Genomic DNA, 24191 nt, shown 5'->3' on the forward strand with positions numbered 1-24191 from the left:
GTGAATCTCAACTGTCAGGCCACTGAGTTCCGAATACTTGAAAAAAAATATCCTCAAAACTTTTTGCTATATACAAATAAAAAAGGCTATGTAAGCTTCCCTAACTGACCATAATAAAACCCCTTTTTTTAAATTATTTTTTTGGTTTGGTTCAATTCCCTGCATGGCGTCAAATGGTCAATGAATGGCACTACATTGAAGACAACTTCATAACATTGGAGAGCAGTACAACTATAAAGGGTAACTTGTGGGGCAAGGGTGGATCTCTTAGGTTTGATTTCCAATACGAAAGACCTCAAGCAAGTAAAGTCTCGTTAGTTGGCCATTGTAGTTCAACTTATTAGTCACCTTTTTAGACCATCCAATATTTTAAGTTTCCATCGAGCAGATCACCCATTGCTTTTACATTTCCCCATAGATTTAATCTTGTTTTACTTGACTCTTGTAGATTCTTCACCTATAAGCTTCGTAAGTTACTATTCCATACCTAATGAAAGCTTTTAATATATATCTGCAACCATCCTGCATTTTAGAACATTACCCAAATTTTTGTTGTTCCTAATCTTGGAGAAATTATTACGTGTGAAATACAGCAAGGACTACTCTTGGTTTGAGGCATTGCTTATTTTTTATATAATCAGCCCAAACTAGTTCTCTTTTCTGTAATATGACTGTCATATACTCAGTTTTTGAGATAGCAGTTTCCATTAACATGAAGCATTCTCTTCAAGCTATAAGCGTGGCCTGTTTCTTGTTTTTGCTTTTCACATTAGGTGACATATACTTTCTGCATCTCTCCTTGTTCCATTACATTGCTGATTTTTCAAGTCATATGACAGTTTATGTGAATGTAAATTGTTCTTGATAGGTAAAGCACATGATTATGAGACTCAAACTGCCGCTGCAGGAGTCCTTGAAAATGAATATTTGCCTAACTATGGAGGCGCAAATGGAGGATATTCATCGGAAAACGGAGACGACTCACCTCACTATGGTGACTCACCTCACTATGGTGATGCTCAACCTGACTATCTTTTCTCCAAAGCTTTGCAATGTTTTACTGATAAGCATGTAAGTCATTCCTATCCATGCGTGCATGTTCTCACTTAATCTTTGGCCTAATTCGCCTACATCCTTTGAAATGCAATAAGGATGAGTAAATATGACTTGCTGCAGATATACAGTCATTGTGAGGAGTCTTATAGATTGACTGAGACAGGGGAGATCCACGTACCACCTGAATATGCCGATCAATTTTGCAGAGGACCCTGCTTGGAGGAGACTCACCTTGTGCTAAATTGTCTTGAAAACATACTGCCGCACTTCAGGTTTTACAATAAGGCCACCGTTAGAGCAGTCGAAGAGACTATCAAAGAGGGATGTAGCTATGGCCCTAAAAGAGGTTAAACTTTCTCCTGTTCTTCCACTTCACTATACAAAACTGTACTGTAGGTTATGGTGAAAAATATATTATTGGATATAATTTGCTGCAAGCGAGAGTACTTTTAAAGGAAAACTAGAATTAGAGAACATGCTGGTGCTATGTATTTTCCCTAGTATCATAAGCAAAATTCTTATGTATATCCAGGGTCGGACCTATGCCTAATATAATGGTGCTCTAGCACTCCTTAAACCCAACACAGACTAGGTATAGTTGTATAAAAAATATATGAAAATTGGGTATAAAAACTCAAAAAGCACCCTAGAAACCAAAAACAAGGCTGAGTGCTTTGGTTTCCATGTGAAATTTTAAAGATTTGGGTGGCCAGGGAACCTGAGTCAAACCTCTGCTCAGGATTTTATTTTCGTTAATTTTAATAAGGCACCCACGACCCTTAAATTCTGGGTCCGCCACTATGTATATCTTACCCTAAATCTGATGTGATTTAATTTATATATGCTGACATTACACTATCAAATGTATTTTAACTTGTAGTAGGTGACAGAAGGTGAATTACCCGAGTGTTAAATTGTTTTACATTGTTGGTGTATAGAAGTTAAACTTATTCTGAAATGTGTTGACAGGTTTTTTCAGTGTTCTTGAGCACATCCTAGACTATGATAGCACTGCTTTTCGAGCTTCAAAGTCCATGCTGCATGGCTTTGTTCTGATGACTTCGGCACTTATTTTCATCCTTTAAAGCAATGTTCAAAAGTGAAGATATTGATGGAAAATTAGCTTCATCGAGCACTCTAGTTTTTGATGCTGTTTAATTTTACAAGTGATAGTACTGATAGGTTGTATTAGTTACAAAAAAAAAAAAAAAAAAAAAATTGCCTATCTGTTCATTATATGTTGATCTGGATAAGAATGTTGTATGATGTAACATTTATTTCTTGGAAATTCTTATTCCATGTGGGCCGTTGTTGTAGATATGCATCCCAAACTCTTAGCTACATAATGAGCCATTTCTGAGTTATATGTATGACTAGATTAATGTATATGCTCACTAATTCATCTGCTCCCCATATCAAAAGGCAAAATTCCCTGCAGGAATATTGAGAGTTAATTCCTTGGATGGTCACTCAAATTTAGGGAATTTTTTATAAAAGTTACTTTTGTTTCATTTAGGATAATAAGATCACTCAAGTATCACTATTTTCCTCAAAAAGTACCTAAACACCTCAAAAGCCTCATTCTCTCCTAGTTGGTATGCCATGTCACTAAAGCCCCATTTTTATTTTATTTTAACAATAGACATATTTAACTCATCAAACTCATTTAATCAAATTCATATTTTATACCCAATTAAATATCACATGGTTAAAAAGTGGCAAAAGAATCAAACCATACTTTTTATTAAGCCACTTTTTCAAATCTAAATTCTTTTTAATCTCGCTTCAAATATATTTTCTTTCAATTTAAATTAAAGTTCAAGTAATTTAATCTTTCTATTCAAATTCACGTTTTTTTAAATAGCATATTTTTTTCCACATTGAACGACATATTCTTTCCACATTGAAATATAATTACACAGATAACACAAAAATTACATTCGTATTGGTTTAAATTTTAAAAAATCTAATTAAATCGTATATTTAAAAAATAAAGTTAGTGTAGATTTTTTTCTCTTTATTTTTAGCTATCTATTCTTATATATGTAGTGTGCAATTTTTGGCATTTTCATTTTCATACCATCGAGGTCTTTTATTTCTCATGCAAAAGGTACAGAATTTTCATTACTATAATACTTATTTTAAAATATTATATTATAACTCTTATTTTTCATTTTGAAATATTATATTATTAGTCTTATATGAAATATAATATATTCTTAATTTATTTCATGTTATTTCATGTTATGATATAGATATTCCAACTTGTCAAGTTAATCATGTTAATACCTAGAAATATATTAAACTAAAGCTCTAAACAATTTTTTTATATTTTAATTTTAAACTTTACTAATACTTATCTATAGATTTAAAAAAATTCTCTCTTTTAATTCTAATTCATGTAGATTACATGCCAGTTTGTTCCTTTGCCGATTTTTAACCGGGTCATATTTGATTAGATATAAAATATGAATTTGATTAAATGAGTTAAATAAGTCTATTATTAAAAAATATATATGAGGCTCTAGGAAAGAAGGAGGTTTTGAGGTGTTTAGTATTTTTTGAGGAAAATAGTGATATTTGAATGACTTTATGCTTAAAAAACTTTTATATGAAACTCTAAGGATCTAAGGAACTAACTCGAATATTGACACTGAATAAGTTTGCAATCAATTTAGTGGTGGCATTTTTCATCCTTCAAAAGAAGAGCCACATGGCCGTTATTTTCAGACGAAAAGAAAATGAGATGGGGTTGGAGTAATCTTTAACGGGATGAAGGTCACCTATTCCCCCAAACTTATTTAAAACGGAATAATTACCCCTAACGCGATGCCCACTCTCAAACAACGTGTGTATTTATTTGTTTTTCTTTTTTTTTTTTTAATTTTTTCGACTTACGTGTCAATTTTTTTTTTAAAATAAAAATAAAAAACTGAATTTTCATTTAAAAAAATGAGTTTTAAAACCCCCGTTTTTTTTTAATTTTGAAAATTTGATTTTTTAAACCCATTTAAAAAAAAAAAACTAAAAACATGGATTAAAAACTAATTTTCTCGATTTTTAAAACCCTTTAAAAAAAAATTGACGTTTTTTGAAAAAGAAAAAAAACTGAAAAAATGATTTTTTTTTAAATATGGAAAAATGGATTTGTTAAAAATATGGAAAACTTGATTATTTTTTTAAAATGTCTTCAAAAATCTTGATTTTCATGATTTCATTTTCTTGGACACTTTTATTTTTCAAATAAAATCCGGAAAAGTGTTTTTCTTCAAAAGAAAAAAGAATTTTTTATAAAATTTTGAAAAAATTAATTATTTTTCTTAACATGTGGAAAACCCGTTATTTTAAAACTAAATGTGGAAGACTAGATTTATTTTCAAATTTTTAAGAAAATGAGATGGGGTTGGAGTAATCTTTTCTAAACTGAGGAAGTTCATTGCCTGCGAATTTACATTCTAAAATCTGAAACTTTGGATCTATAAATGATGGGTGTTACATAGTATTAAATTGAGGAAGTTCTATACTTTCTTTCTTGAACGATATCATGTTTAATAGTATTAAATTTTTCACAATTGTGGGTTATCTTTTTGGACGACTCTTCTGAATAGGTGTTACAAATTTTAATGTATAGAATCTGCAACTAACAATATTGAGAAGGAAAAGGCTCCCAAGATGTTGAGAATAAATATGATAGATGAAAGAAACAACCAAACATACACCAACGACTCCCTTCCAAGGGTGGTAAGCATGGCATGTATAAAATGAAGGGGCTAGTCCATTCAGGCATTCATTATAGGTCCATAATTTCATATATATAAAGAGGATAGCTAAAAACTCATCAATTATTTTACCTTAGGGCCTTCATTCTCTCTTTTCCTATTTTCCCTACTTCCTAAAAAAGCTAAGACTTCTTGCTTCCATTGGTCGGTAGACGGAAATGAACTAACTGACTAGTGACGACCACAAACATTCGTATCACTTTGCCTCTACTTGTTTGTACATAAATGAATGTGTTATACTACCACATGCTCCCTCCTCTCAATTTATGTGGCACTTTTCGACTATCGAGAGTCAATTTGACTAAATTTTGAAGCTAAATTAGATTAGATACTCAATATTTTAACATTAAAATTTGTATATTTGAAAACTACATGAAAAACATTATAAATTACAACTTTTTTCCTATCAATTTGGTACAAAAATACATCTTAAAATATTGCTCAAAGTTTGTGTAGTTTAAAAAGAAAAGTCATAAATGACCCACTTTATCTGTCTCTTATCATTTAGTTATCATATTTGTGCTTTCTCTAAATTTCTTAAAACGAAAAAATAAAATTTAAAATCACCCTGAGAAAGTGTGCGCGGGTATTAGATGCAAATAAACTAAAACCGCCATTCCAACTTCATTCACAGCCTAACAAGAAACCAAAAATCCACAGAAATTACATTCTACCAATGGCTTCTTCTTTGAAGGAACTCTGCATCTTCTCAAGAAATGTTACAAACTTCCTCTCAAAATCAAGAACCCAAGTTTCTGCTTTCTTCACTCTGTTCTTCTTCACCGTAACCTTCCTCCTCTTCATCATTTTCTTATCCACCTCCAACTCCAACACCTCTCCTTCAATCATCACCACTAACATTCTTTCGTCTCGCCTTCACTCGGCCTCGTTTACTTCCATTGATTCTTCCCATACTAGCAGTACAGTTTCAGCACCTACAAACTTTCCAAGAAAATCTTGGATTTACGTTCCCATTGAAGAGGAAACTTCTTCTTGTGATATTTTTGATGGTGAATGGATAGAGGATAATGATCTTCAACCGCTTTATAAACCGGGTTCTTGTCCGTTTATTGATGAATCTTTGAACTGTTTCAAGAATGGACGCCGTGATACTGATTATCTCAGGCTTAGATGGACGCCACATGGTTGTGAGATCCCAAGGTTCAATTCTTGAATTTAAATCTCCTGTTTCTAAAGCTTTTTTTCTCACATTTTCTTATTGAATTTATCTTCTTCTTTTTTTTTTATATAGGTTTGATGGGTTGAAAATGTTGAAGATGTTGAGGGGGAAAAGACTGGTTTTTGTGGGGGATTCTTTGAACAGGAACATGTGGGAATCTTTGGTTTGTGCCTTGAGAAATTCACTCAGTGATAAGAGCAGAGTGAATGAAGTTTCTGGCCGCCGTGAGTTCAGAAGTCAAGGATTTTATTCCTTCAAATTTAAGGTCATTTAGTCACTAGTAATTATTTCAATGAATTTCACTTCTTGAATGGTACTATATTCTGAAACATGGAAAGTGTCTTTTGTTGTGTTTATGTGTAGGATTTCAAATGCTCAATTGACTTCATAAAATCGCCATTCCTAGTTCAAGAATGGAAGTTCTCGGATAAAGCAGGAGCACGCCGCGAAACTCTAAGGCTGGATACAATCCATGGTTCTCTTACTAAGTACCGGGATGCTGACATTATCATCTTCAACACTGGTCATTGGTGGACTCACCAGAAAACTCACAAACTGTAAGACTATATTCATCTTGTCCCTAGTTTATTAGTGTGGCTGGATTTTTATTAAGGTTATTTAATTTCTCTGTTTAGGAATAACTACTTTCAAGAAGGGACTCATGTGTATAACAGATTGGAAGTGGCAGATGCATATACTAAGGCATTGAAGACATGGGCACATTGGGTTGATACTACGATCAACAGCACCAGAACTAGGGTGTTTTTTAGGGGATACTCAGCTTCTCATTTCAAGTAAAACCTCTCTTAAATCTTCACAAAATTTTCAATATTTTAAAATTGTATATTCTAATGAGGTAATTAAATTCCGTCTTGCAGAGGTGGTCAATGGAACTCAGGAGGGAACTGTGATGGGGAGACAAAACCGATAAGAAACGAGACACAATTAGCTCCATATCCATGGATGATGAGGGTTCTTGAATCAGTAATATCAGAAATGAAAACACCAGTTGTTTATCTCAACATTACAAAGATGACAGACTATAGAAAAGAAGGTCACCCTTCAATTTTCAGAGAAGCAAAATCAAAGAGGAGGGCAGGGATGTTCCAAGACTGCAGCCATTGGTGTCTTCCTGGGGTACCAGATTCTTGGAATCAGCTACTTTATGCAACTTTGGTTGATTCACAGCAAAAGTTTTCCCAGCCCAAATAAGCCATCACTCTCTCTGGCCTTTTCCTAAGGTCTTGTAATCTGTAAATATGATCAAATACACAGTTCTCTTTAGTCCACTTGCTTTAAAGTTTGGTTACAGGTGATTGGGGGATTACAATATTCACATATTTGGAGGAAGAAGTATTCCTTTAGAAAGTTGGAGGAAAGTTGCTGAAGTTAGAGTTCAGGAACAAAAGTGCGGAACTGAAGGTCTGTTGCTTAGTGATACAAATTTTGCTTGGAGCTACGTATAGCAAACAGATTAACTAATATTTTAATCTTAGAACTGGAAGAAAGAACACTGCTCTAAGTTCAATATGCTGGATTAGGATACTTGAAAATGCCCATGTTATTTTGATAGCACATTGCAAAACTACTGCTCCATTTACCATTATATGTGAATGTGGTACTAAATTTGAAGAGTCAATCAATTTTTTGTTTGACTACGATTTTGTCAAACTTTTTTAAACATGTTGAATTGTTATATTTTGGTTAGTTCTTTACCTAGTATCTTCAAATATGTAATTTTTTCTTTTGAAAAATCTATGTTCAAATTCACATAAAAAATTAGGTACTATAATCATCATACTCTAAACTCTTTCAAATAAATTGAGACAAATGAAGCATTGAAGATTGAAAACTTTTAGTGAAAGAAATAATTACGTAGTAAAAAGTAGAAAGTTTATTTTAACACACATATCCTAAATATGTTTGCAAGAAGTGCATAAAATTTGTACGAAAAGGAAAAAGAACAAAGAAATGGTAATTTGCATTTTCATATTGAAGGCTGGCGGGAAATTTTATTAAGAATAAAAAAAGCACCGTAAACATTTTTGTTCCGAGTTGAAGCTCGGGCGTCGTTTGGTAGGGTGTATAAGAATAATACTGAATAGGGTGTTATTAATAATGTGGTGTGCTAGGATTAGTTATCTTTGTATTATTTTTTATCGACTATTTATTTGTTTTATTAATAACATGCGTTGCATAATTTTTAAAAAGTATTGAATAGGGTGTATTAGAATAGGAATATTATTGGTGCTGTTAATGCCATGATTTATTATGTATAAGAACAATACTGAATAGAGTGTATAAGTATATACTGATATTAGTTGTACCACACTTAAATTTGCAACCAAACATTGTATTAAAATTTAGTACCACCATTATTCTAGTTAATACACCCTACCAAACGATTCTTATAGTTTAGTGATTGCAACTTTTTTATTTTTTATTTTTTTGAAAAAAAAAACAAATTGACTATTCGATATTAGAAACTCACATATGTACTATCATAAGTTTTAGTTTACTTCAGTTAGTTGAATGCTTTCAATCCCACCAATTTTAAATATGCATATTATTTGTGTGACAATACAATTCTCTTAAAGAAATGAATAATTTTTTTTTTTTTTTAAATTGTGATCTTAAATATGCATATTATTTGTGTGACAATACAATTTTTAAGATCTAAAATTATAAATATGTCATAACATTTGTGTGACTTGACACTTATTTATTCTGTGTAAAATGAAAATTTTAAATTAATTAATTTTAAAATTTAAGAATAAATTATTCTTTTTGGCGCTAAGTAAAAAGAATATCGGAACGAAGTAAAAAACAAAAAAAAGTAGAGCGAAAAAAAAAACTGGAATGGAGGGGCGGGGGGCGGGGGGGCGGGTGTATAATTTAGTAGTTTCGACTATATGCACTTCAATGGGTGTGTCCATCCTCCTCAAATCCTTTTATTTCCCTTTTGGCCAAAAACCCAAAAAAAAAAAAAAAAAAAAAAAAGAACAGATCTTTGTATATCATGGGATGGATCAAGCTGCAAGATATATATTACTACTATATATATATATATATATATATATATATATATATATATATATATATATATAAGCGTTGATAAAAACGCTTTTGTCGTCCTCACATTACTAATAGCTCCTATTGAGATCCTACACGTGGCAACAAGGCTATTGCCCTCATTTATTTTCTTCACCCAAATTTCAGTTGGGCCTTTGTAAATTGTACGGTGTTGTTGACACTAATAACACATTTGGGATATCTTCCTATTCCTACTCCTTTCACCCAAATTCACAATAAGTGTTGACACTAATAACACATTTGGGATTTTTATTTTTTCGAAATAAGTGTTCACTTAACCTTTTTATTTTGAGTCTTTTTATATAATTAAAAATAAATAAATTATTTTCTTCCAAATTTACCCCTATTTAGATAAGTGAATTTTTATGTAATCAAGAAACTATATAATTAGGTCTTTAATTGAGGATAATTTAGTCCACATTTTTTTTTGAGTTAATATTTTCTTAAACGGTATGCGAAAGACTCTTATTTTGAACCGGAGGAAGTATTAGATTACTCTTTTTAACTTGTCTATTATATTAAAAATATTTTTTTTTCATTTGTTTATTTTATCAAATTAAGATAGATTATTAATTTTTTTAATTTGATATACCACTAATATCTTCATGCACCTTTACTTCATATTTTAAGTGGAAAAAAATCAAAAGGTGCATGATTATTGTTGTTTTGAGGTTGAATCAATACGATTCTCATGTAGTTGGTTCTTTTGTCCCTAACTTATATATATATAAGCGTTGATAAAAAGATTTTGTGAGTAATTTTATTCTAATTGAGATCTCAATATAGTGTTGGAAATGAAAGATTGTATTATCTTCGAGATGAATTTTATTTTTGAAAATCTATTGTTTGGTTAACTAAGAATGAATATTTTCAAGCATATAATATGTATGAAGAATTAGATTGATTATTATTTTTTTTAGGTTCAATTAATGAGTTTATTTTATAATTAAAAACTAAGCTTATGTTTTTCAATTTATGATCTTTTTTATCGTAATCATTTTTCATACTTTATATCATAAAGTAATATTAATTTTGTATTCCTTTGTATTTGCTAATTCTTCCTCTAAATATTTTTGTTTTGAATAATATTCAATATTACAAAGAAATTTTAATAATTATATTTTATCGACAAGATATAATTAATGCATCATTATATTTCTTTAATTAAATTTTTTTTATCATAGTTTGGGCAAAAAAATCGATTGCATGATATATATATATTAGGCGTGTTGAATCAATACGATTCTCATGTAGTTGGTTCTTTTGTCCTAACTTATTTATCTAAACTGCATAAAAGATTTTGTGAGTAATTTTATTCTAATTAGGTGGGTCATATAGTGTTGGAAATGAACTTTTTTGCAGTATTATCGGCCGAGATGAATTATTATTTTTGAAAATCTATTGTTTGGTTAACTAAGAATGAATATTTTCAAGCATATAATATGTATGAATTTACAAGTTGGTGATTATTAACCAGTTAAAATGAGTTTACACTTAATTTCGTTTAAAACTAAATTTGTTTTTCAATTTATGATCTTGAGTCGTAATCATTTTTCATACTTTATATCATAAAGTAATATTGGATTTTGTATTCCTTTGTATTTGCTAATTCTTCCTCATAAATATTTTTTGTTTTGAATAATATTCAATTATGTGACAAAGAAATTTTAATAATTATAAAGACTTATCGACAAGATATAATTAATGCATCATTATATTTTTTTAATTAAATTATTATTTTTCTATCGTGAGTTTGTCGATGCCTTTAGCTAGTATATATATGTATTAACAATGATTTTAACTAAAAGTATTAAAAAATGACAAAAAGTCAATAATACCCCTTAATATTGAAAACAGTTTAAATTTGCTCCTAACCCGTTTCATCCTAATTTGTTTAAGGGTCTAAGCCATTTCCAATACCTCTTCCAAAAAAAAAAGAAAAAGAAGAAAAAGATAGTGTTTGGCAAATCTTGTTTTGCAAGCACACCATGTCGACATAAATATTAGTACTCCATATCAATCAATCAATCAATCAAATTGTTGGTCTTGTTTAGGCTCTTTCCTTGTACTAATCACTAATCCAAGGTATACTATTTTCCTGAAATCCTAATCGGCTGAAAGGGGAAATGAGACGGCCAGCGGCAATGAACGTGGACGCGATGACACGGAAAGTGGAGGTGGACAATCGAATTCCCCTTCGCAATTACTACAGGATCGCCAATAATCTCCTCCGTCAGGTACTTTTTCTTTTGTTTTACTAATATCCTCCTGCCCATTAGGTCACCTTTATATTTCATTCATTTTTCAATTCACGTTATTATTCATATAGCTCTTTAAACTCCAACCCTTTGTTTTTACTTGTCCACTTTGGAAAACCAAGAGTTAATTTACTATTTTACCCTTATTATTAATTACTATTGGGTTGGAAATTTCAAGAAATTGTTAGTGGCTGCATAACTATAAAGTATGTTTGATTGATTTCAATTATTTTGATGATTTAGTAGTAATTAGGGGGTGATATAGTAAAATTGTCATTTTATTTATTGCTACTTAAATGTTGTGCCAAGTCAATACATGGACAAGTAAAAATGGACGGAGGGAGTACTACTTTACCTCGATCCCAAACTAGTTGGGATCCGTTTTATGATTCTTCTATACCAGTTCTGCTCTATTTGGGCCAGTTTTATGGCAAGAATTCTAAACCCCTTTATTTGTTTTTTAAACTCCATTTCCAACTTGATAGAGTTGAACTTTTTATTTTGATTTTTCAGTTGAAGTTTTAGCTTTTTATTGATATAAGCTGTTAAATGCGGAACCATTGCTAATACTACAAACGCGCCTCAATCCCAAACTATTACCTGCTTCTTGTACTTCGGTTATCGTGCTATTTTGTTGTAGTTACTGTTCATAATGCTTTGTCACGCTTTCTATCGTATTTTGGCATGGCTTCTTCATTCCCATTATTTCCTTATCCGAACTGCTTTGAACTGTTTTTCCTCGAGCTAAGGGTCTATCGGAAACATCCTTTCTACCTTCAAGGTAGGGGTAAGGTCTGCGTACACTCTACCCTCCCCGACTCGCTTTGTGGGATTATACTGGGTATGTTGTTGTTTTGCCTATCGAATACAGAGCATGATATAGAACTGTCATTTTTATGATGATAAAACTGGAACTTTCGTGGCTGATGCCTCACTCACAAGTTAGTTGGGTTCAGTTATGTGAATCCTGATATCTGTTTCATTCCAAAACTTTATGTTGACAAATGGTTTTGTTTGGATCGAGTTTTGTGATTGCCTTATGGTTTATTTACAGGCCAATATTCACCGTGGAGAGAAGAATATCATAGATTTGTATATAATACTTCTGAGATATTCAAGGTGAATCAAGTAATTCTTGTTTTTGTGGCCATTTTCCTTAGTTGGACCTATATGTGTTTGCTAATAACTTACTGGTGTTATTTGTACAGTTTGGTTACTGAAACGATACCCTCCCATCGAGATTACCAGGCTTTGCATCCTAAAGAAAGAGCATTATCGAAAAAGGTCAGTGCTTCATCAGTTCATTTTCCCAATTGGTCCTTCACGAATGGAGCTACTTTGAACACTTTTTCTTTTATTAATCAACATTCTGGATTGCAAATTATTCTTCATGTGATCTGTACACCATAATTTTTTTAAGTACTGTGTCCAGATATGATTAGTGATGTTGTGCTTTAAGTTGACTTCTGGACTTGAACATGCCAAGGTTTCAACTTTTGATTGTTTGATTGTCTCAGATGCTGTTAACAGTGCTAGATGAACTAGAGGGTTTAAAACCTGAATTCCAGCGTCAGTTTCATGGAATTGGTAAAGAAACTCAAGTAACAGCTCAGCCTTACCAACTCAATAATCAGGAGAACCATCGCTATAGACCGGTTGGCAATTCTTTAGGATGGCCTTCTACCAGCAATAAAGCATCTTCAGATTATGATAATCAATGGGTATGTAACATGCTGGTTTTCTGTTTTCTTTGAATTGTTGTGGTTTTGGTTGATTTGTTGCATTTCACGATGGATATTTGACTATTTGTTTTTTCTCCTGTCACTTTATGCTGTTTTCATTTTTCCTTCTTTAGAAATTAGAATGGTAAATAACTTTGATTATATTAGTTTTCAAAAAATTACTTAAATTTCATACATGTGCTCTTTGCTGTCTGATTTCATTAACTAGAGTTTAGGGCAAATTTTCTCTTACTTGAAGTCACAGTTTCCTATCCTTTTTCCATCTCATTAAAGTTTGGGCATCATTTTGTCGGTGTAACTTTCAAGGCCCTCTCTTCAGCCTTGTTTTTCTTTCTTACAATTTTTCTCTCTTCTTATGAAATACAAAATTGTATATGGTAAAATTGCAGGCCATAACTAATGCACCTTCATCTACATGGAAGCAGAATAAGGAATACTCTCGTACTTCATCCCCAAGTTCGATCGATATGCAGTTCCAGAAGCTGTGAGTATCTAGATTAAGAAAATTACTATTTTTTCTCAGGGGGTGGGGGTTGTTGTGTTGCAGAGCATTTTATACTTAAATAATTTGTTTGTCTTTGTTGGTTTTGCGTGAGAGGAAGTGTAGATATCAGAAATGTTCTCAGGAACAGTAACTCTAGGATGTTTTGCAGTAAGTCTAGTATGGAATGAAGTAACTTAAGAAAGAACAGTAGTAGTTTTACTGAACAAGCTGCTATACTGTTTAGCATCAGTTGTAAATGTTTTTCCTCATTCTTCTTGTTCAGTACACTTGTACATATGTAGAGACAATGGAAACTCTTTGACTTCCCGAAGACTCATTTTTCTAGAGGCTTATAGAACAACCAATAATGTATCGGTTTTAGAGGCTTTTAGAACATAATAATTTGACTAACTACTTTTGAGACAACCAAGATTGCTTTTAATTAATACAAAGACAAAACTCCCAAAAGCTCACGAAATTTCTGAAATCTTCCTTGGCCAATGCTTTAGTGAAAATCCCAGCAACTTGATTTTTGGACGTGCAATACTCGAGCTTAATCTCTTGTTCTTCAATCTTCTCTCGGATGAAATGATGCTTCACTGAAATGAGTCTTGTTCGGCGGCTATAAATTGGGTTTTGCTGATTTGTTGTCACGGAACATCCTTGTTGCTTTGTCTTAGCTTTTCTCCAACTTCCTTCAAAATTTTTCTAAGCCAAATAGCTTGAGAAGTTGTGCAGCTATTCTTGCTTCTTTGATTGCCCAGAAAATGCTCCCGAACAAAGTAAAAACATAACCTGTTGTGCTCTTTTCATATCACAATAGCTAACTTTCTTTAATTTTTGTCCTCTCGGACCTCTCCAATGCTTGATACCGTAAGCCAAGTTTTTTATATGTTGTTCCAAGGGGAATATAGATGGGATCTTGTATAGATCTTGACAATAAACTTGTAGCAAACATAATATCCGGCCTAAAGGCCGTAAGACACATCAAACTTGCAATAATACTTCTGTACAAAGTGCTGTCCACTTTTCTTTCTCCATCTTCCTTCATCTACTCCGGATTTGAGGCAAATGGTGTTGCCATTGTTTTGCAACCAAACGTGTTGAACTTTTTAAGTATTGTTTCAACATAGTATTGCTGCAACCAAGTACTCCATCAACATGATAGATCTCAAGACCAAGAAAATGATGCGACAATCCCAAATCAGTCATCTCATATCTCTTCATCGAGTCTTTCTTAACTCAGTAACTATATTCTCGTTGTTACTAGTAAAAATCAAGTCATCAACATAAATAGCAATAATAAGAACAGCGTTACCTCGTTTCTTCCAATTTTTTTTTTTTTTTAAAAAAAGTTACCTCGTTTCTGAACTAAAGAGTTAGCTCACTCTTGCTCTTGACAAATGTATGATTAGGACTGGACCTACATCGTGTGTAGTGGGTGCTCAATACTCTTGACTAGTATGTTATTTATATCCATAGGCTATTGGAAAGAAAGTGCTAAAAAAAGGAGTGAGCACCCAGCATCACTTAAGTCAAATTGCTGCAACGGTCTTGGAAGCCATTTGAATGGGTGCTTGACCCTTGCGCCGGGGGATCGAGACTTCTTCAAAATATTTTCATTTGTAGCATTTTATGCTTTTTGTTTCACCTTTCATTTCTTTATGAGCTTTCCTTTTAACTCTCTTCCCCAATTCTAGGCACCTCGTCCCAAAACGGAATTCTATTATCTTTTTTTCCTTTGTAGTTTTTTATTTTTTACATTCTTTCCCAATCAACCTCAGCTTCCCCAAAACATACAAGCACCCTCTTCTCCTACAACGCAACTGAATCCCTCCTCTTTTAGGTCTCTTCTCGAGCACCTAGGATCTTAAAATTCTTGATCTGCCACTGTCTATGATGCACAATGTAGTTGTCAATTTAACTATACCATTGCATGGTGGTTGCTTCAACCCATAGAATGCATTTTTGAGCTTGTACACTGAGTACACTTTCTCTTATAGCCTGTTTGGATAAGCTTATAACTTATGGCTTGTAAGCATAAGCCATAACTTAGGAATCCTAACTTATGGCTTATTTTTGTTATTTTGGCTTAAAAGCACTTTTTTTTTTTCCCTTATTCAAACACTACAAAAGTGTTTGAAAGATATTTTGGCTTAAAAGTAGCTAAAATAAGCCAATCCAAACAGGCTCTTATTCTCTCTTTCAACAAAACCATCATGGTTGCTTTCTTTTTCAAGTTCACCATTCAAAGATGTTGATTTTACATCAAGTTGGTACAGTAACCAATGCAATAAGAGTTCGAATTGTGTCCTTGCAAGACACGGGTGCAGAAGTCTCATGAGAATCAACTCTTGCTGTTGTGATTCTTGTGAATATTGCAACCATTCTTGCCTTGGGCTTCAGTATGGAACCATCCATATTATACTTGGTTTTGTAAATCCACTTTACTCCAACGACTTCTTTATTTTCTGGTTTGCTTACCAACCTACAAGTCTGATTTTTTTTTTTTTTTTTTTTTCAATCATTTGAGATTCTTCTACCATTTCTTTCTTCCGGCATCTTCTTTAATTGCTTCTTCAAAGCTTGCTGTGCTGGTTCAACTAATACTTGGGCTTCAGTTGCTAGAACTTGAACCATCACTTAAAGATGATGGTTGATTACATCTTAGAGCTTCTTCACCATCAACTTCTTTATCAGATTCTTCGGCCACTATGTCTTGTCTCTCAACCTTGCTTTGCTCCCAATTCCAGCTTGCTTCTTCGTCGAATAACACATATCTATTAATAGGCTATAAAAATGCATTTGTCACTTGTTTCAACAAGCATATGCCTCCTCTTTTGGAATTGAGCACAACAAATGCAACCGAAAATCTTCAAGTGCTTTACCGAAGACTTCTTTTTACTCCAAGCTTCCAAAGGAGTTCTATTTTGCACCACTATTGTTGGACACCTATATATCAAGTACACCTTTGTATACACTGCTTCAGACCAAAGAGTATTTGGTATTCCCTTCACCTTTAGCGTCGTTTTTTCCATTTCAACAACAGTTCGTTCTTCGTTTTCGGATACACCATTTTGTCGTGGAGTGGACCAATAGTTACTTGCCTTTCTATCCTTCATCTTCACAAAATTATCAAACTCTCTTGAGGTATATTCTTTACCTCTATCACTCCTCAACACCTTTATATAGCGGCCACTTTGTTTTTCGACATAAATTTTAAACTTTTTCCAAACTCCATATATCGCAGATTTTTGTTTCATGAAATAAACCCAAGTCATTCTGATATAATCATCAATGAACAAAATAAAGTACCTGTTACCGCCAAGAGATGTTGTCCTCATTGGTCCACAAACATCTTTATGAACTAACTCCAATGCTCATTTTGGTCTCCATGCACCACTTTTCAGAAAAGAGTGTTGATGATGCTTTCCAATTGCATACCCTTCTCCAACACCACTCCATCTTCAATTCTTGGCAGCTTCATCCATTGAAAAGTGTTCTAGCCTCTTCTGCCCTAGACAAGACTCGTTGATAACTTGTGCATTCAAGGGTACATCTCCCCCATAATTGAAGATCAGTTGAAAACTTCTTCCTTTTTCAATCCTCATCTTTGCCATGAGTTTCTTTTCTTCTTTTGTATCATAGAATGTGCAGTAATTTCGTGAAAATATATTGCATATTCATTCTCCACAAGATTCCTGAAACTAAGTTGAAAAAAATAAAATAAATCAGGAGCCAAATGATACTGTCACTATAATTGATGTTTTAGATACAATATAGAGAGAGGACAGTAAAAGTTAAGACTTTCTTGTCAATATGGTTTCAGTACTACCTAAGTACTGTTTGCTACATATGAAATATAGAAAAAAAAAATAGCCATACCCAGTGTTGTGAAAGGCGAGAGGCGTGGCGAGGCGTGGCTCTGCCGCCTTTTAGGGCTGTGGCGAGCTCACCTTCAAAAGGCGAGCCAAAGGCGCTAATGGCGCCGAGGCGAGGCGCCACTTGTGGCTAGGCGACAGTGGGTATTTTTTTTTTTTTAAAAAAAGCAATTAAAAGTTGAAGACTTAAATGAAAACAACGGCTAGGGTTTTTTTTGCCTCTCTTCTCCTTCAAGCTTTTCAGGTACGCTCTCTTTCTCCTTCTTCTTCTTCAGTTCTTCTTTCTTCCTCCTCTGTTTTCTTCTTCTGTTCTTTTTTTTTTTTTTCCGGCGACTTTTGCAATTTTTTTTTTTTCCTCCTTCTATTCTCTTCTTCTTTTTCTACTCTGTTTTTTTCTTTTTCTATTTTCTCCTCTGTTTTTTTTTTCTCAACTGCCAGTGAGGCAGTGACTGTATTTTCTCCTCTGTTTTTTCTGTTCAATAATTATTGAGTCATTGACTCATTCAAGTTCTAAACTTTTAGAATCTACTATCTACTTTTAATTTTTGAATTGAAATATTTGCTAATATGTTATTGCTAGTGAGATTTTGATTATTTATATATGCAATTAAATATTTTAATTTTTTGGTATTTATTGGCGCCGCACTTCAAAAAGGCGAGCGCCTCGCCTTAAGGCGAGGCAGGCCCTTGTCGCCGCGCGCCGTCCAAAACACTGGCCATACCTTTGTGTTTCCTTGACTGTCTTCTTGTAGAGCTTTTCATATGTGGTTTGTGGTTGTAGCTCTCTGATTCTTGGAAACTAGGACTCTTTCATTGCTTGCTGAATGTATTCTAGGGCTTTTGCATCTTTCTTCTTAGTCTCCTTCATTTCTGCTGCGGAAGGAGCTGGTGTATTTTCTGGTTCTTCATACCCATCTTCAGCAAGTTCACATCAGTCTAGTGATAGAAATACTGTTTTGGCCTTTAAGTACCAAAAATCACAATTTTCTCCATTTAAAATAGGAACGGACAGTTGAACAACGCCTTGTTCACTTGTGCCAGCATTATTTAACCTTTCTCTTCTTCAAGATGTTTTACTCCACATCCAGATTTTGTAATTCACAAGCTATGATACCATTTTGTTGATTTTGCGTGAGAGGAAGCGTAGAAATTAGAAAAGTACTGAGAAATAGTAACTCTAGTAGGGGATTTGCCTTCTGGGTCGAGCTCGTCGCACAGGGCTTGCCTAGTGCAGGTTATCTCTTATGTGTGGTTTGCTGGCTATTGCACAGGAGCGGGGTTTACCCTGTGCGCACCCAAAGGGTAGCGGCTGTGGGTTCCCTTGTCATCAAAAAAAAAAAAAAAAAAAAAAAAAAAAGAGGGGTGGGGGGGGGGGGGGGGGGGGGTAACTTCAGGATGTTTTGTAGTAAGTCTGGAATAAAACGTAGTAACTTAAGAAAGCACAATAGTAGTTTTACTGCACGAGCTATTATATTGTTACGGCAACAATTGTAATTGTTTTTCCTCATTCTTCTTGTTCAATACTCTTCACATATATAGATACAAGGAAGCTTTTTGGCTTCCCCAAGACTCAATTTTAGAAGCCTTTAGTATAGTCTAGATAATAATAAAATACTCACTGCTTCTGAGACAACCAATTTTACTTTTAATTAATACAAAGACAACATTAGTTTTACCAGTCTTTATGATCCTATTTCATTGGTTTTTGAGCAGAGACACTGCTGATGAAGAAGTTAAAACTGGTTTCTTCTCTTAAAGGGTTGATATCACCAAATTTTGGTTGATTATAGTCAATTAGGCAGTTTATGCTGTGAAGCTCTGTGGTGGGTTTCACTGTGTTTACGATATTCTGGAGTAACTGGTTATAAGCTTTGCTGGACATTTTGCAGTTATAGAGCTTGCTATGAAATTCATATGCTTTAAGTTTTCCTGAATAAGTCTTATCCAGGTTAAGAGAATTGCTTACCACATGCAACACTGTTGTCGCCAGGAAGAACTAGTGAAATTATCATTTTTAAGCAATTCAGCTAGTCCCCATATTTTCAGCAATTTAACTCTACCAATACAACTTTTTAACTTGCATCTTAACTTTTGTGCAAGTGAAGCATGGTCGTTTAATTTGTAATGATGGAAGTTTATTTTTCTTTCGAAGTTCTGCAATTCTTCTGAATGTATATTGTGTGATTGTTTGTATGGTAACAGGAAATTACCTGATGTAATTTAAATGGTCGTTATGTAAATTTATTGTTGCAGATCTCTCAATTTTACCGTTCCAAAGCAAGAAACATTATCAAGGCACTCTTTTTTAGGCCCAAATGGACTTCGTGGTCAGTGGTCAGGACCTAGTTCTGAGATAAAGGTAGTTTTGTGCAGTTAAGAGGTAGTTTAAGATCTTATGATGGAATTCAGCCTAAACTAAATGATCTAATTTGTTTTCTACAGGTTAATTACCCTGCAAATGATTATCTAGCTTCAAATGAGATTTTGAGGTTAGGCCCTGCCAAGTTTGGTTATTGCTATTTCAGCCTGCTAAGAGCTCTGAAGTATTATAAGACAGACAATTGAATTAGTATATCGTAGTAGCCCAAAACTTTCAATACTTATGTTTCTCTATTTTCTTATTTCTTCAAATTACTTTGGTACAACATTTTGAGTGTCGTGCCTCTATTTGTATAGCCTCAATCAGGCTGAAGATCGGCCTTTGGTGTCTAACAACACTAGCTTGAAGGTGGAAAAGTCTACTATGGATTCGGTTCTTTCTTTGGATGATGGGCGATGGTTACACCCTACTGAGGATTCTAATTTTCAATTTCTTGATGATGTGCGGAGTGATAGTATTCCAAGTAACTTAAGGCAACCTTCACCCCCTCCAGTTTTGGCACAACTACAACAAGAGTTTCGTCCTATATCTCCATCCAAAGTTGCAGATCCAAGACCTGGGCCAGCTAATTCCATTCAAGATGGACCATCCAGTTCAAATTCTTATCAACATTTGCATGTTGTGAGTTCTTATTTTATTTTATTATTTTGGCTTCTGTATCTCTTTGATCCATAGAAGTCTTGGAGTAACTGTCATATTTGTAAGAAATTTTGCTTCAAAGTCTTTGTAGCTGTTGTTTAGATCAGCTTTGCCTGATATAAAGTTGCACTAGTATGACCTTTGTTCTTTTTCTCTTATACTGCAGCCAGTGAGACTGATGGAAGATTTCTTGAGATTAGCTCGAGAAAATACAGCAAAGAATTTAGAAACTTGTGGAGTTCTTGCTGGTTCACTGGTATGACGAAACACAGTATATCTAAATGCTAAATAGAAAATTTATGAACTCTATTTACCTATTATTCTATGTATTGTAATTTGTGTCTTGTATTTCTTAACTTGCAGAAAAACCGTGTTTTTCACATCACTACTCTTATAGTCCCAAAGCAGGAGTCAACTTCAGATTCAGTAAGACAAATTTTATGTTTCATCTGTGCGTTACATTAGATTTGTGCTTCAGCTTGACCTCTAGTTTTCAGAAAGCAACATTGGATCAATTAGGATGGAAAAAGTCCAAATCCTGCATATAAACGTCTTTGGATTTTGAAGGGAAAACTGCTGAACCAAATTTGAAAATTTTTAGAGCTCTGACTCTTTATGAGGACCTTTCAAGTCTCCATTTTTTAATTTAAATAACCTGAAATGGGTGGAATTACTGGAAATAGTGCTCATTATGTTTTCAATTCCCTGTTTTCAGAATCAAAGTTAGAGTGGAGCATAAGAAATAATAAGTTAGTTGGTAGTTTATTTCAGATGCTGTTTCCTAGTACTCTATTTTAATAGTGTCCTGATTTTGAAATGAGGTTATGCGCATGATAAAACTACAGGGAAGGATAGGTCATACTAGTTAAAGCATAAATTAGTCAGATATGCTTCAATGATAAAAATTTGGTTTTACGTGTTTCTAAACTCAACTTTTGATTGTCAGTGCCAGACATTAAATGAAGAAGAGATTTTTGACATCCAAGACAAGCAGTCTCTCTTTCCTCTTGGTTGGATACATGTAAGTGTTGCAAGCAGATATGTTTGACTTCTTAAGATTCTATACTTGGTCGTCAGTGTCTTCTACTCTGGAGTATGAAGATTTGAATAGTGAATTGACTTTATTGTCTCCATGGAATTAAGATAAGTAGATAAAAACTTTCAGCTTATATGGAATTGTTTGAGTTGTTTAACTGACATCTTTATAAGTTTAATAAAGTATATACTCTCTTGAATCTTGTAAAAGTTCCTGCAGTACTGCTTGACAGCTGTCTGTTAGTGTCATTATTTTAGTTTCAATCATCGGTTGAAGTCATGGAGCTTACCAAACACTTGGTACCCTGATTGTAATACGTTTTCTATCTCAAGTTACTTCTTTTGCAATCATGGAAGGGGACTCTCTTATGGTTTATGCTGACATGTTTGATGGTTCTGTTTCACTCATTAAGGTCACAATATGCTTTGGTACATGAGTGACCGCTTTTTCTGAAAGATCGTAGGGTATGTAGGAATCTATTTGTGGAAAGGTTCAGTGTCTTGTTTTTGCTCAACACTGTTTTATATCTGCAATTATCTTTCCTCTTAAGCTTTCCTCTTTCTGCTGCATGTAAGAATAGCAACATGGGATTCCTTCTTAGTCTGTCTTTTCCCGTTTTAGCGACTGTTTATTCTTCTTTGTGTTTTGGCTTGGAGGGTCATCTTATGTAGATCACCTGTAAAATCCAGCTTCCATAGAACAACCTTTCATATTGTATCTTAGCTTATTTTATTTGATATGCTCCTCCTTTTGAATTAGGGTAAAATGTTCCAAAGAAGTTGATTGTTCTGAAAGTCATTAGATTCTTTGTTGTCATAAATGGCCTAAAATCTACTATGTTGAAATAAAAGATGAAACAATTGCGGGAGAAGTCTCTAGCGTGGTGTAAATGAACTAGATTTAGTTGCTCTCACATCTTGACAGGTTTTTATCAACCATGAGTATGACTTGTTGGCTTCCTATTTGTGGTAATTTGCAGACACATCCGTCACAAACATGTTTTATGTCATCAGTTGATCTGCACACTCATTATTCTTATCAGGTAATAAGCAATGCTTTGTGTTACTTTACCTTAGATATGACTGAGCAAGGTTCAGATATTCAATACTTTGGAATATAAAGTGTGTATATTTCTCCGAAGTTGAAGCCTTTCCATCCGAGTGTAATTGTGAATGGCCATGTAACTTTACCATCTGACAGTAGGCAGGTTTTGGTAGTTCTGTGTATTGAATATCTTTTACTTGTGGCTAAGGATTTGCTATAGATTTTAAATCTTTGAAGAGTATCGTCAGAAAAATGCGGATTATATTACCTAATAAAAAATGCTCATCCCATGGGATGAGAATGGATTTGTAGCTTTTCATTTTTTATTAGAGGGTGCATTTTTGTTTCCCTTGACACACTTTGTTTTTGCTCATTTCTAGATTATGTTGCCAGAAGCAATTGCAATTGTGATGGCTCCTACAGACACAGCCAGGTAAGCCATTATCTATTATTCTCTGGTATTGTGTTTTTTTTTTTTTTTTCTCACTCATTCTCTGGTATTGCTCAAGTAGCCTGTACCCCACAAAAAAAAAAAAAAAAAAAAGAAAAAAAAAGTGGATTCTTAGTGCGGTTCTTTGCTAAGTAATATTGTTCTGATTCCCCTTCATCTCAAAAAAAAAAAAAAAAAAAAAAAAAAAAACTATATCAAAAAAAGTAATATTGTTCTGGTTCCCAGCTCCATAGTTAACACACTCGTGAATTGTATTTTAACTATGGAAGTCTTGGATGGACTAAGCACTCTTTTAAAGAAGTCGATTATTGAATGATTTTAATTGAGTCAAAGTCCTGGTATCCTACTGTGGCCGTGCTTGGACTTGAACATGCCTTTGGGCTGTTTAGGCTCATGTGATGCTAGCGAGGAATGCACTTACCAAAGAAGTTTTTACGCTCTGGAGTCCTAAAACCTATAAAGTAGTGCAGAAATCCAAAGTACATCATTATCTGAGATCTGAAGAAAGTCGATTAACGGAAGTGACTCCAAAATACTGATTGCAGTTTCTTTATGTGACAGCCCTCATGGCATCTTCCACTTGTCTGATCCTGCTGGTGTGTCTGTTATTCGGAATTGTCAACAACGTGGTTTTCATCCACACGAGGAGCCCGAGGATGGAAGCCCAATATATGAACACTGTTCTCATGTCTATATGAATGCAAACATGAAGTTTGATATTGTAGACCTTCGCTAACCTCACAATTTTATGAACCTTGGAAGGCAGCACATTTTGGAGTTACAATGATGGTTGTATAGAGTATTGTCTGAATTTTTAAAGTAGTCTACACCTTCTTGTACATTCATTCACAGGGATCTGAGAACACTGTTTACTTGAAGTGAGCGATTGTATTTGTTAATTTATATTGTACATCAAACGAAGACTTTTGGTTTCGTCATTCACATTGTTTCCTAAACTATATATTTATTCATGATCTATTGCAGCTGTAGTCTGCAGTGTTTAAATTTTGGATAAAAGTTTGAAACTCTTCTATTCTTGAACTCACCTCGTTTTACCTTATAATTTAGTGCCAGTTTGACATTATGTGAAGGCATAAGTTTTTAAAATAGTCAAATGTAATTACGTATGCCATTTAATGCAGTATTCCTCCATTTTTTTTTTTTTTGC

At 33.6% G+C, this 24191-nt stretch overlaps 3 protein-coding genes across 3 annotated transcripts; all 3 read left to right on the top strand.

Moving 5' to 3' along the window:
- Positions 1-350: 350 nt before the first annotated feature.
- On the top strand, positions 351-2374 carry LOC132044574 (uncharacterized). Its single transcript, XM_059435069.1, has 4 exons — positions 351-773; positions 869-1071; positions 1177-1402; positions 2026-2374. Exons 1-4 carry the CDS (start codon positions 668-670, stop codon positions 2139-2141), a joined length of 651 nt encoding a protein of 216 aa, XP_059291052.1. The 5' UTR covers positions 351-667; the 3' UTR covers positions 2142-2374.
- A 3045-nt stretch (positions 2375-5419) lies between these two features.
- LOC132044575 (protein trichome birefringence-like 4) lies at positions 5420-7570 on the top strand. Its single transcript, XM_059435070.1, has 5 exons — positions 5420-5996; positions 6088-6280; positions 6379-6572; positions 6651-6809; positions 6894-7570. The coding sequence occupies exons 1-5, from the start codon at positions 5512-5514 to the stop codon at positions 7225-7227; spliced, it is 1365 nt and encodes a 454-aa protein (XP_059291053.1). The 5' UTR covers positions 5420-5511; the 3' UTR covers positions 7228-7570.
- Positions 7571-11079: 3509 nt separating this feature from the next.
- Positions 11080-23961, top strand: LOC132044579 (AMSH-like ubiquitin thioesterase 3). The gene is made up of 14 exons (XM_059435075.1): positions 11080-11345; positions 12421-12485; positions 12575-12650; positions 12884-13087; positions 13498-13592; positions 19727-19832; positions 19916-19962; positions 20150-20474; positions 20659-20748; positions 20856-20918; positions 21439-21513; positions 22508-22570; positions 22953-23005; positions 23585-23961. The coding sequence occupies exons 1-14, from the start codon at positions 11235-11237 to the stop codon at positions 23757-23759; spliced, it is 1548 nt and encodes a 515-aa protein (XP_059291058.1). The 5' UTR covers positions 11080-11234; the 3' UTR covers positions 23760-23961.
- The last annotated feature ends 230 nt before the right edge of the window (positions 23962-24191 follow it).

This window comes from Lycium ferocissimum, unplaced genomic scaffold, assembly GCF_029784015.1.
Source record: "Lycium ferocissimum isolate CSIRO_LF1 unplaced genomic scaffold, AGI_CSIRO_Lferr_CH_V1 ctg4893, whole genome shotgun sequence".
In the NCBI taxonomy this organism is placed as follows: domain Eukaryota; kingdom Viridiplantae; phylum Streptophyta; class Magnoliopsida; order Solanales; family Solanaceae; genus Lycium; species Lycium ferocissimum.

Bases quoted from the DNA above. Each gene is read 5' to 3' on its own strand.
- LOC132044579 (XM_059435075.1), top strand. From the start codon at position 11,235: ATGAGACGGCCAGCGGCAATGAACGTGGACGCGATGACACGGAAAGTG. The intron at 12,651-12,883 runs GTCAGTGCTTCA...TGATTGTCTCAG, and splicing joins AAAGAGCATTATCGAAAAAG to ATGCTGTTAACAGTGCTAGA. The intron at 19,963-20,149 runs GTTAGGCCCTGC...CTATTTGTATAG, and splicing joins GCTTCAAATGAGATTTTGAG to CCTCAATCAGGCTGAAGATC.
- LOC132044574 (XM_059435069.1), top strand. From the start codon at position 668: ATGACTGTCATATACTCAGTTTTTGAGATAGCAGTTTCCATTAACATG. The intron at 774-868 runs GTGACATATACT...TGTTCTTGATAG, and splicing joins GTTTTTGCTTTTCACATTAG to GTAAAGCACATGATTATGAG. The intron at 1,072-1,176 runs GTAAGTCATTCC...GACTTGCTGCAG, and splicing joins AATGTTTTACTGATAAGCAT to ATATACAGTCATTGTGAGGA.
- LOC132044575 (XM_059435070.1), top strand. From the start codon at position 5,512: ATGGCTTCTTCTTTGAAGGAACTCTGCATCTTCTCAAGAAATGTTACA. The intron at 5,997-6,087 runs GTTCAATTCTTG...TTTTTTATATAG, and splicing joins CATGGTTGTGAGATCCCAAG to GTTTGATGGGTTGAAAATGT. The intron at 6,810-6,893 runs GTAAAACCTCTC...TCCGTCTTGCAG, and splicing joins TACTCAGCTTCTCATTTCAA to AGGTGGTCAATGGAACTCAG.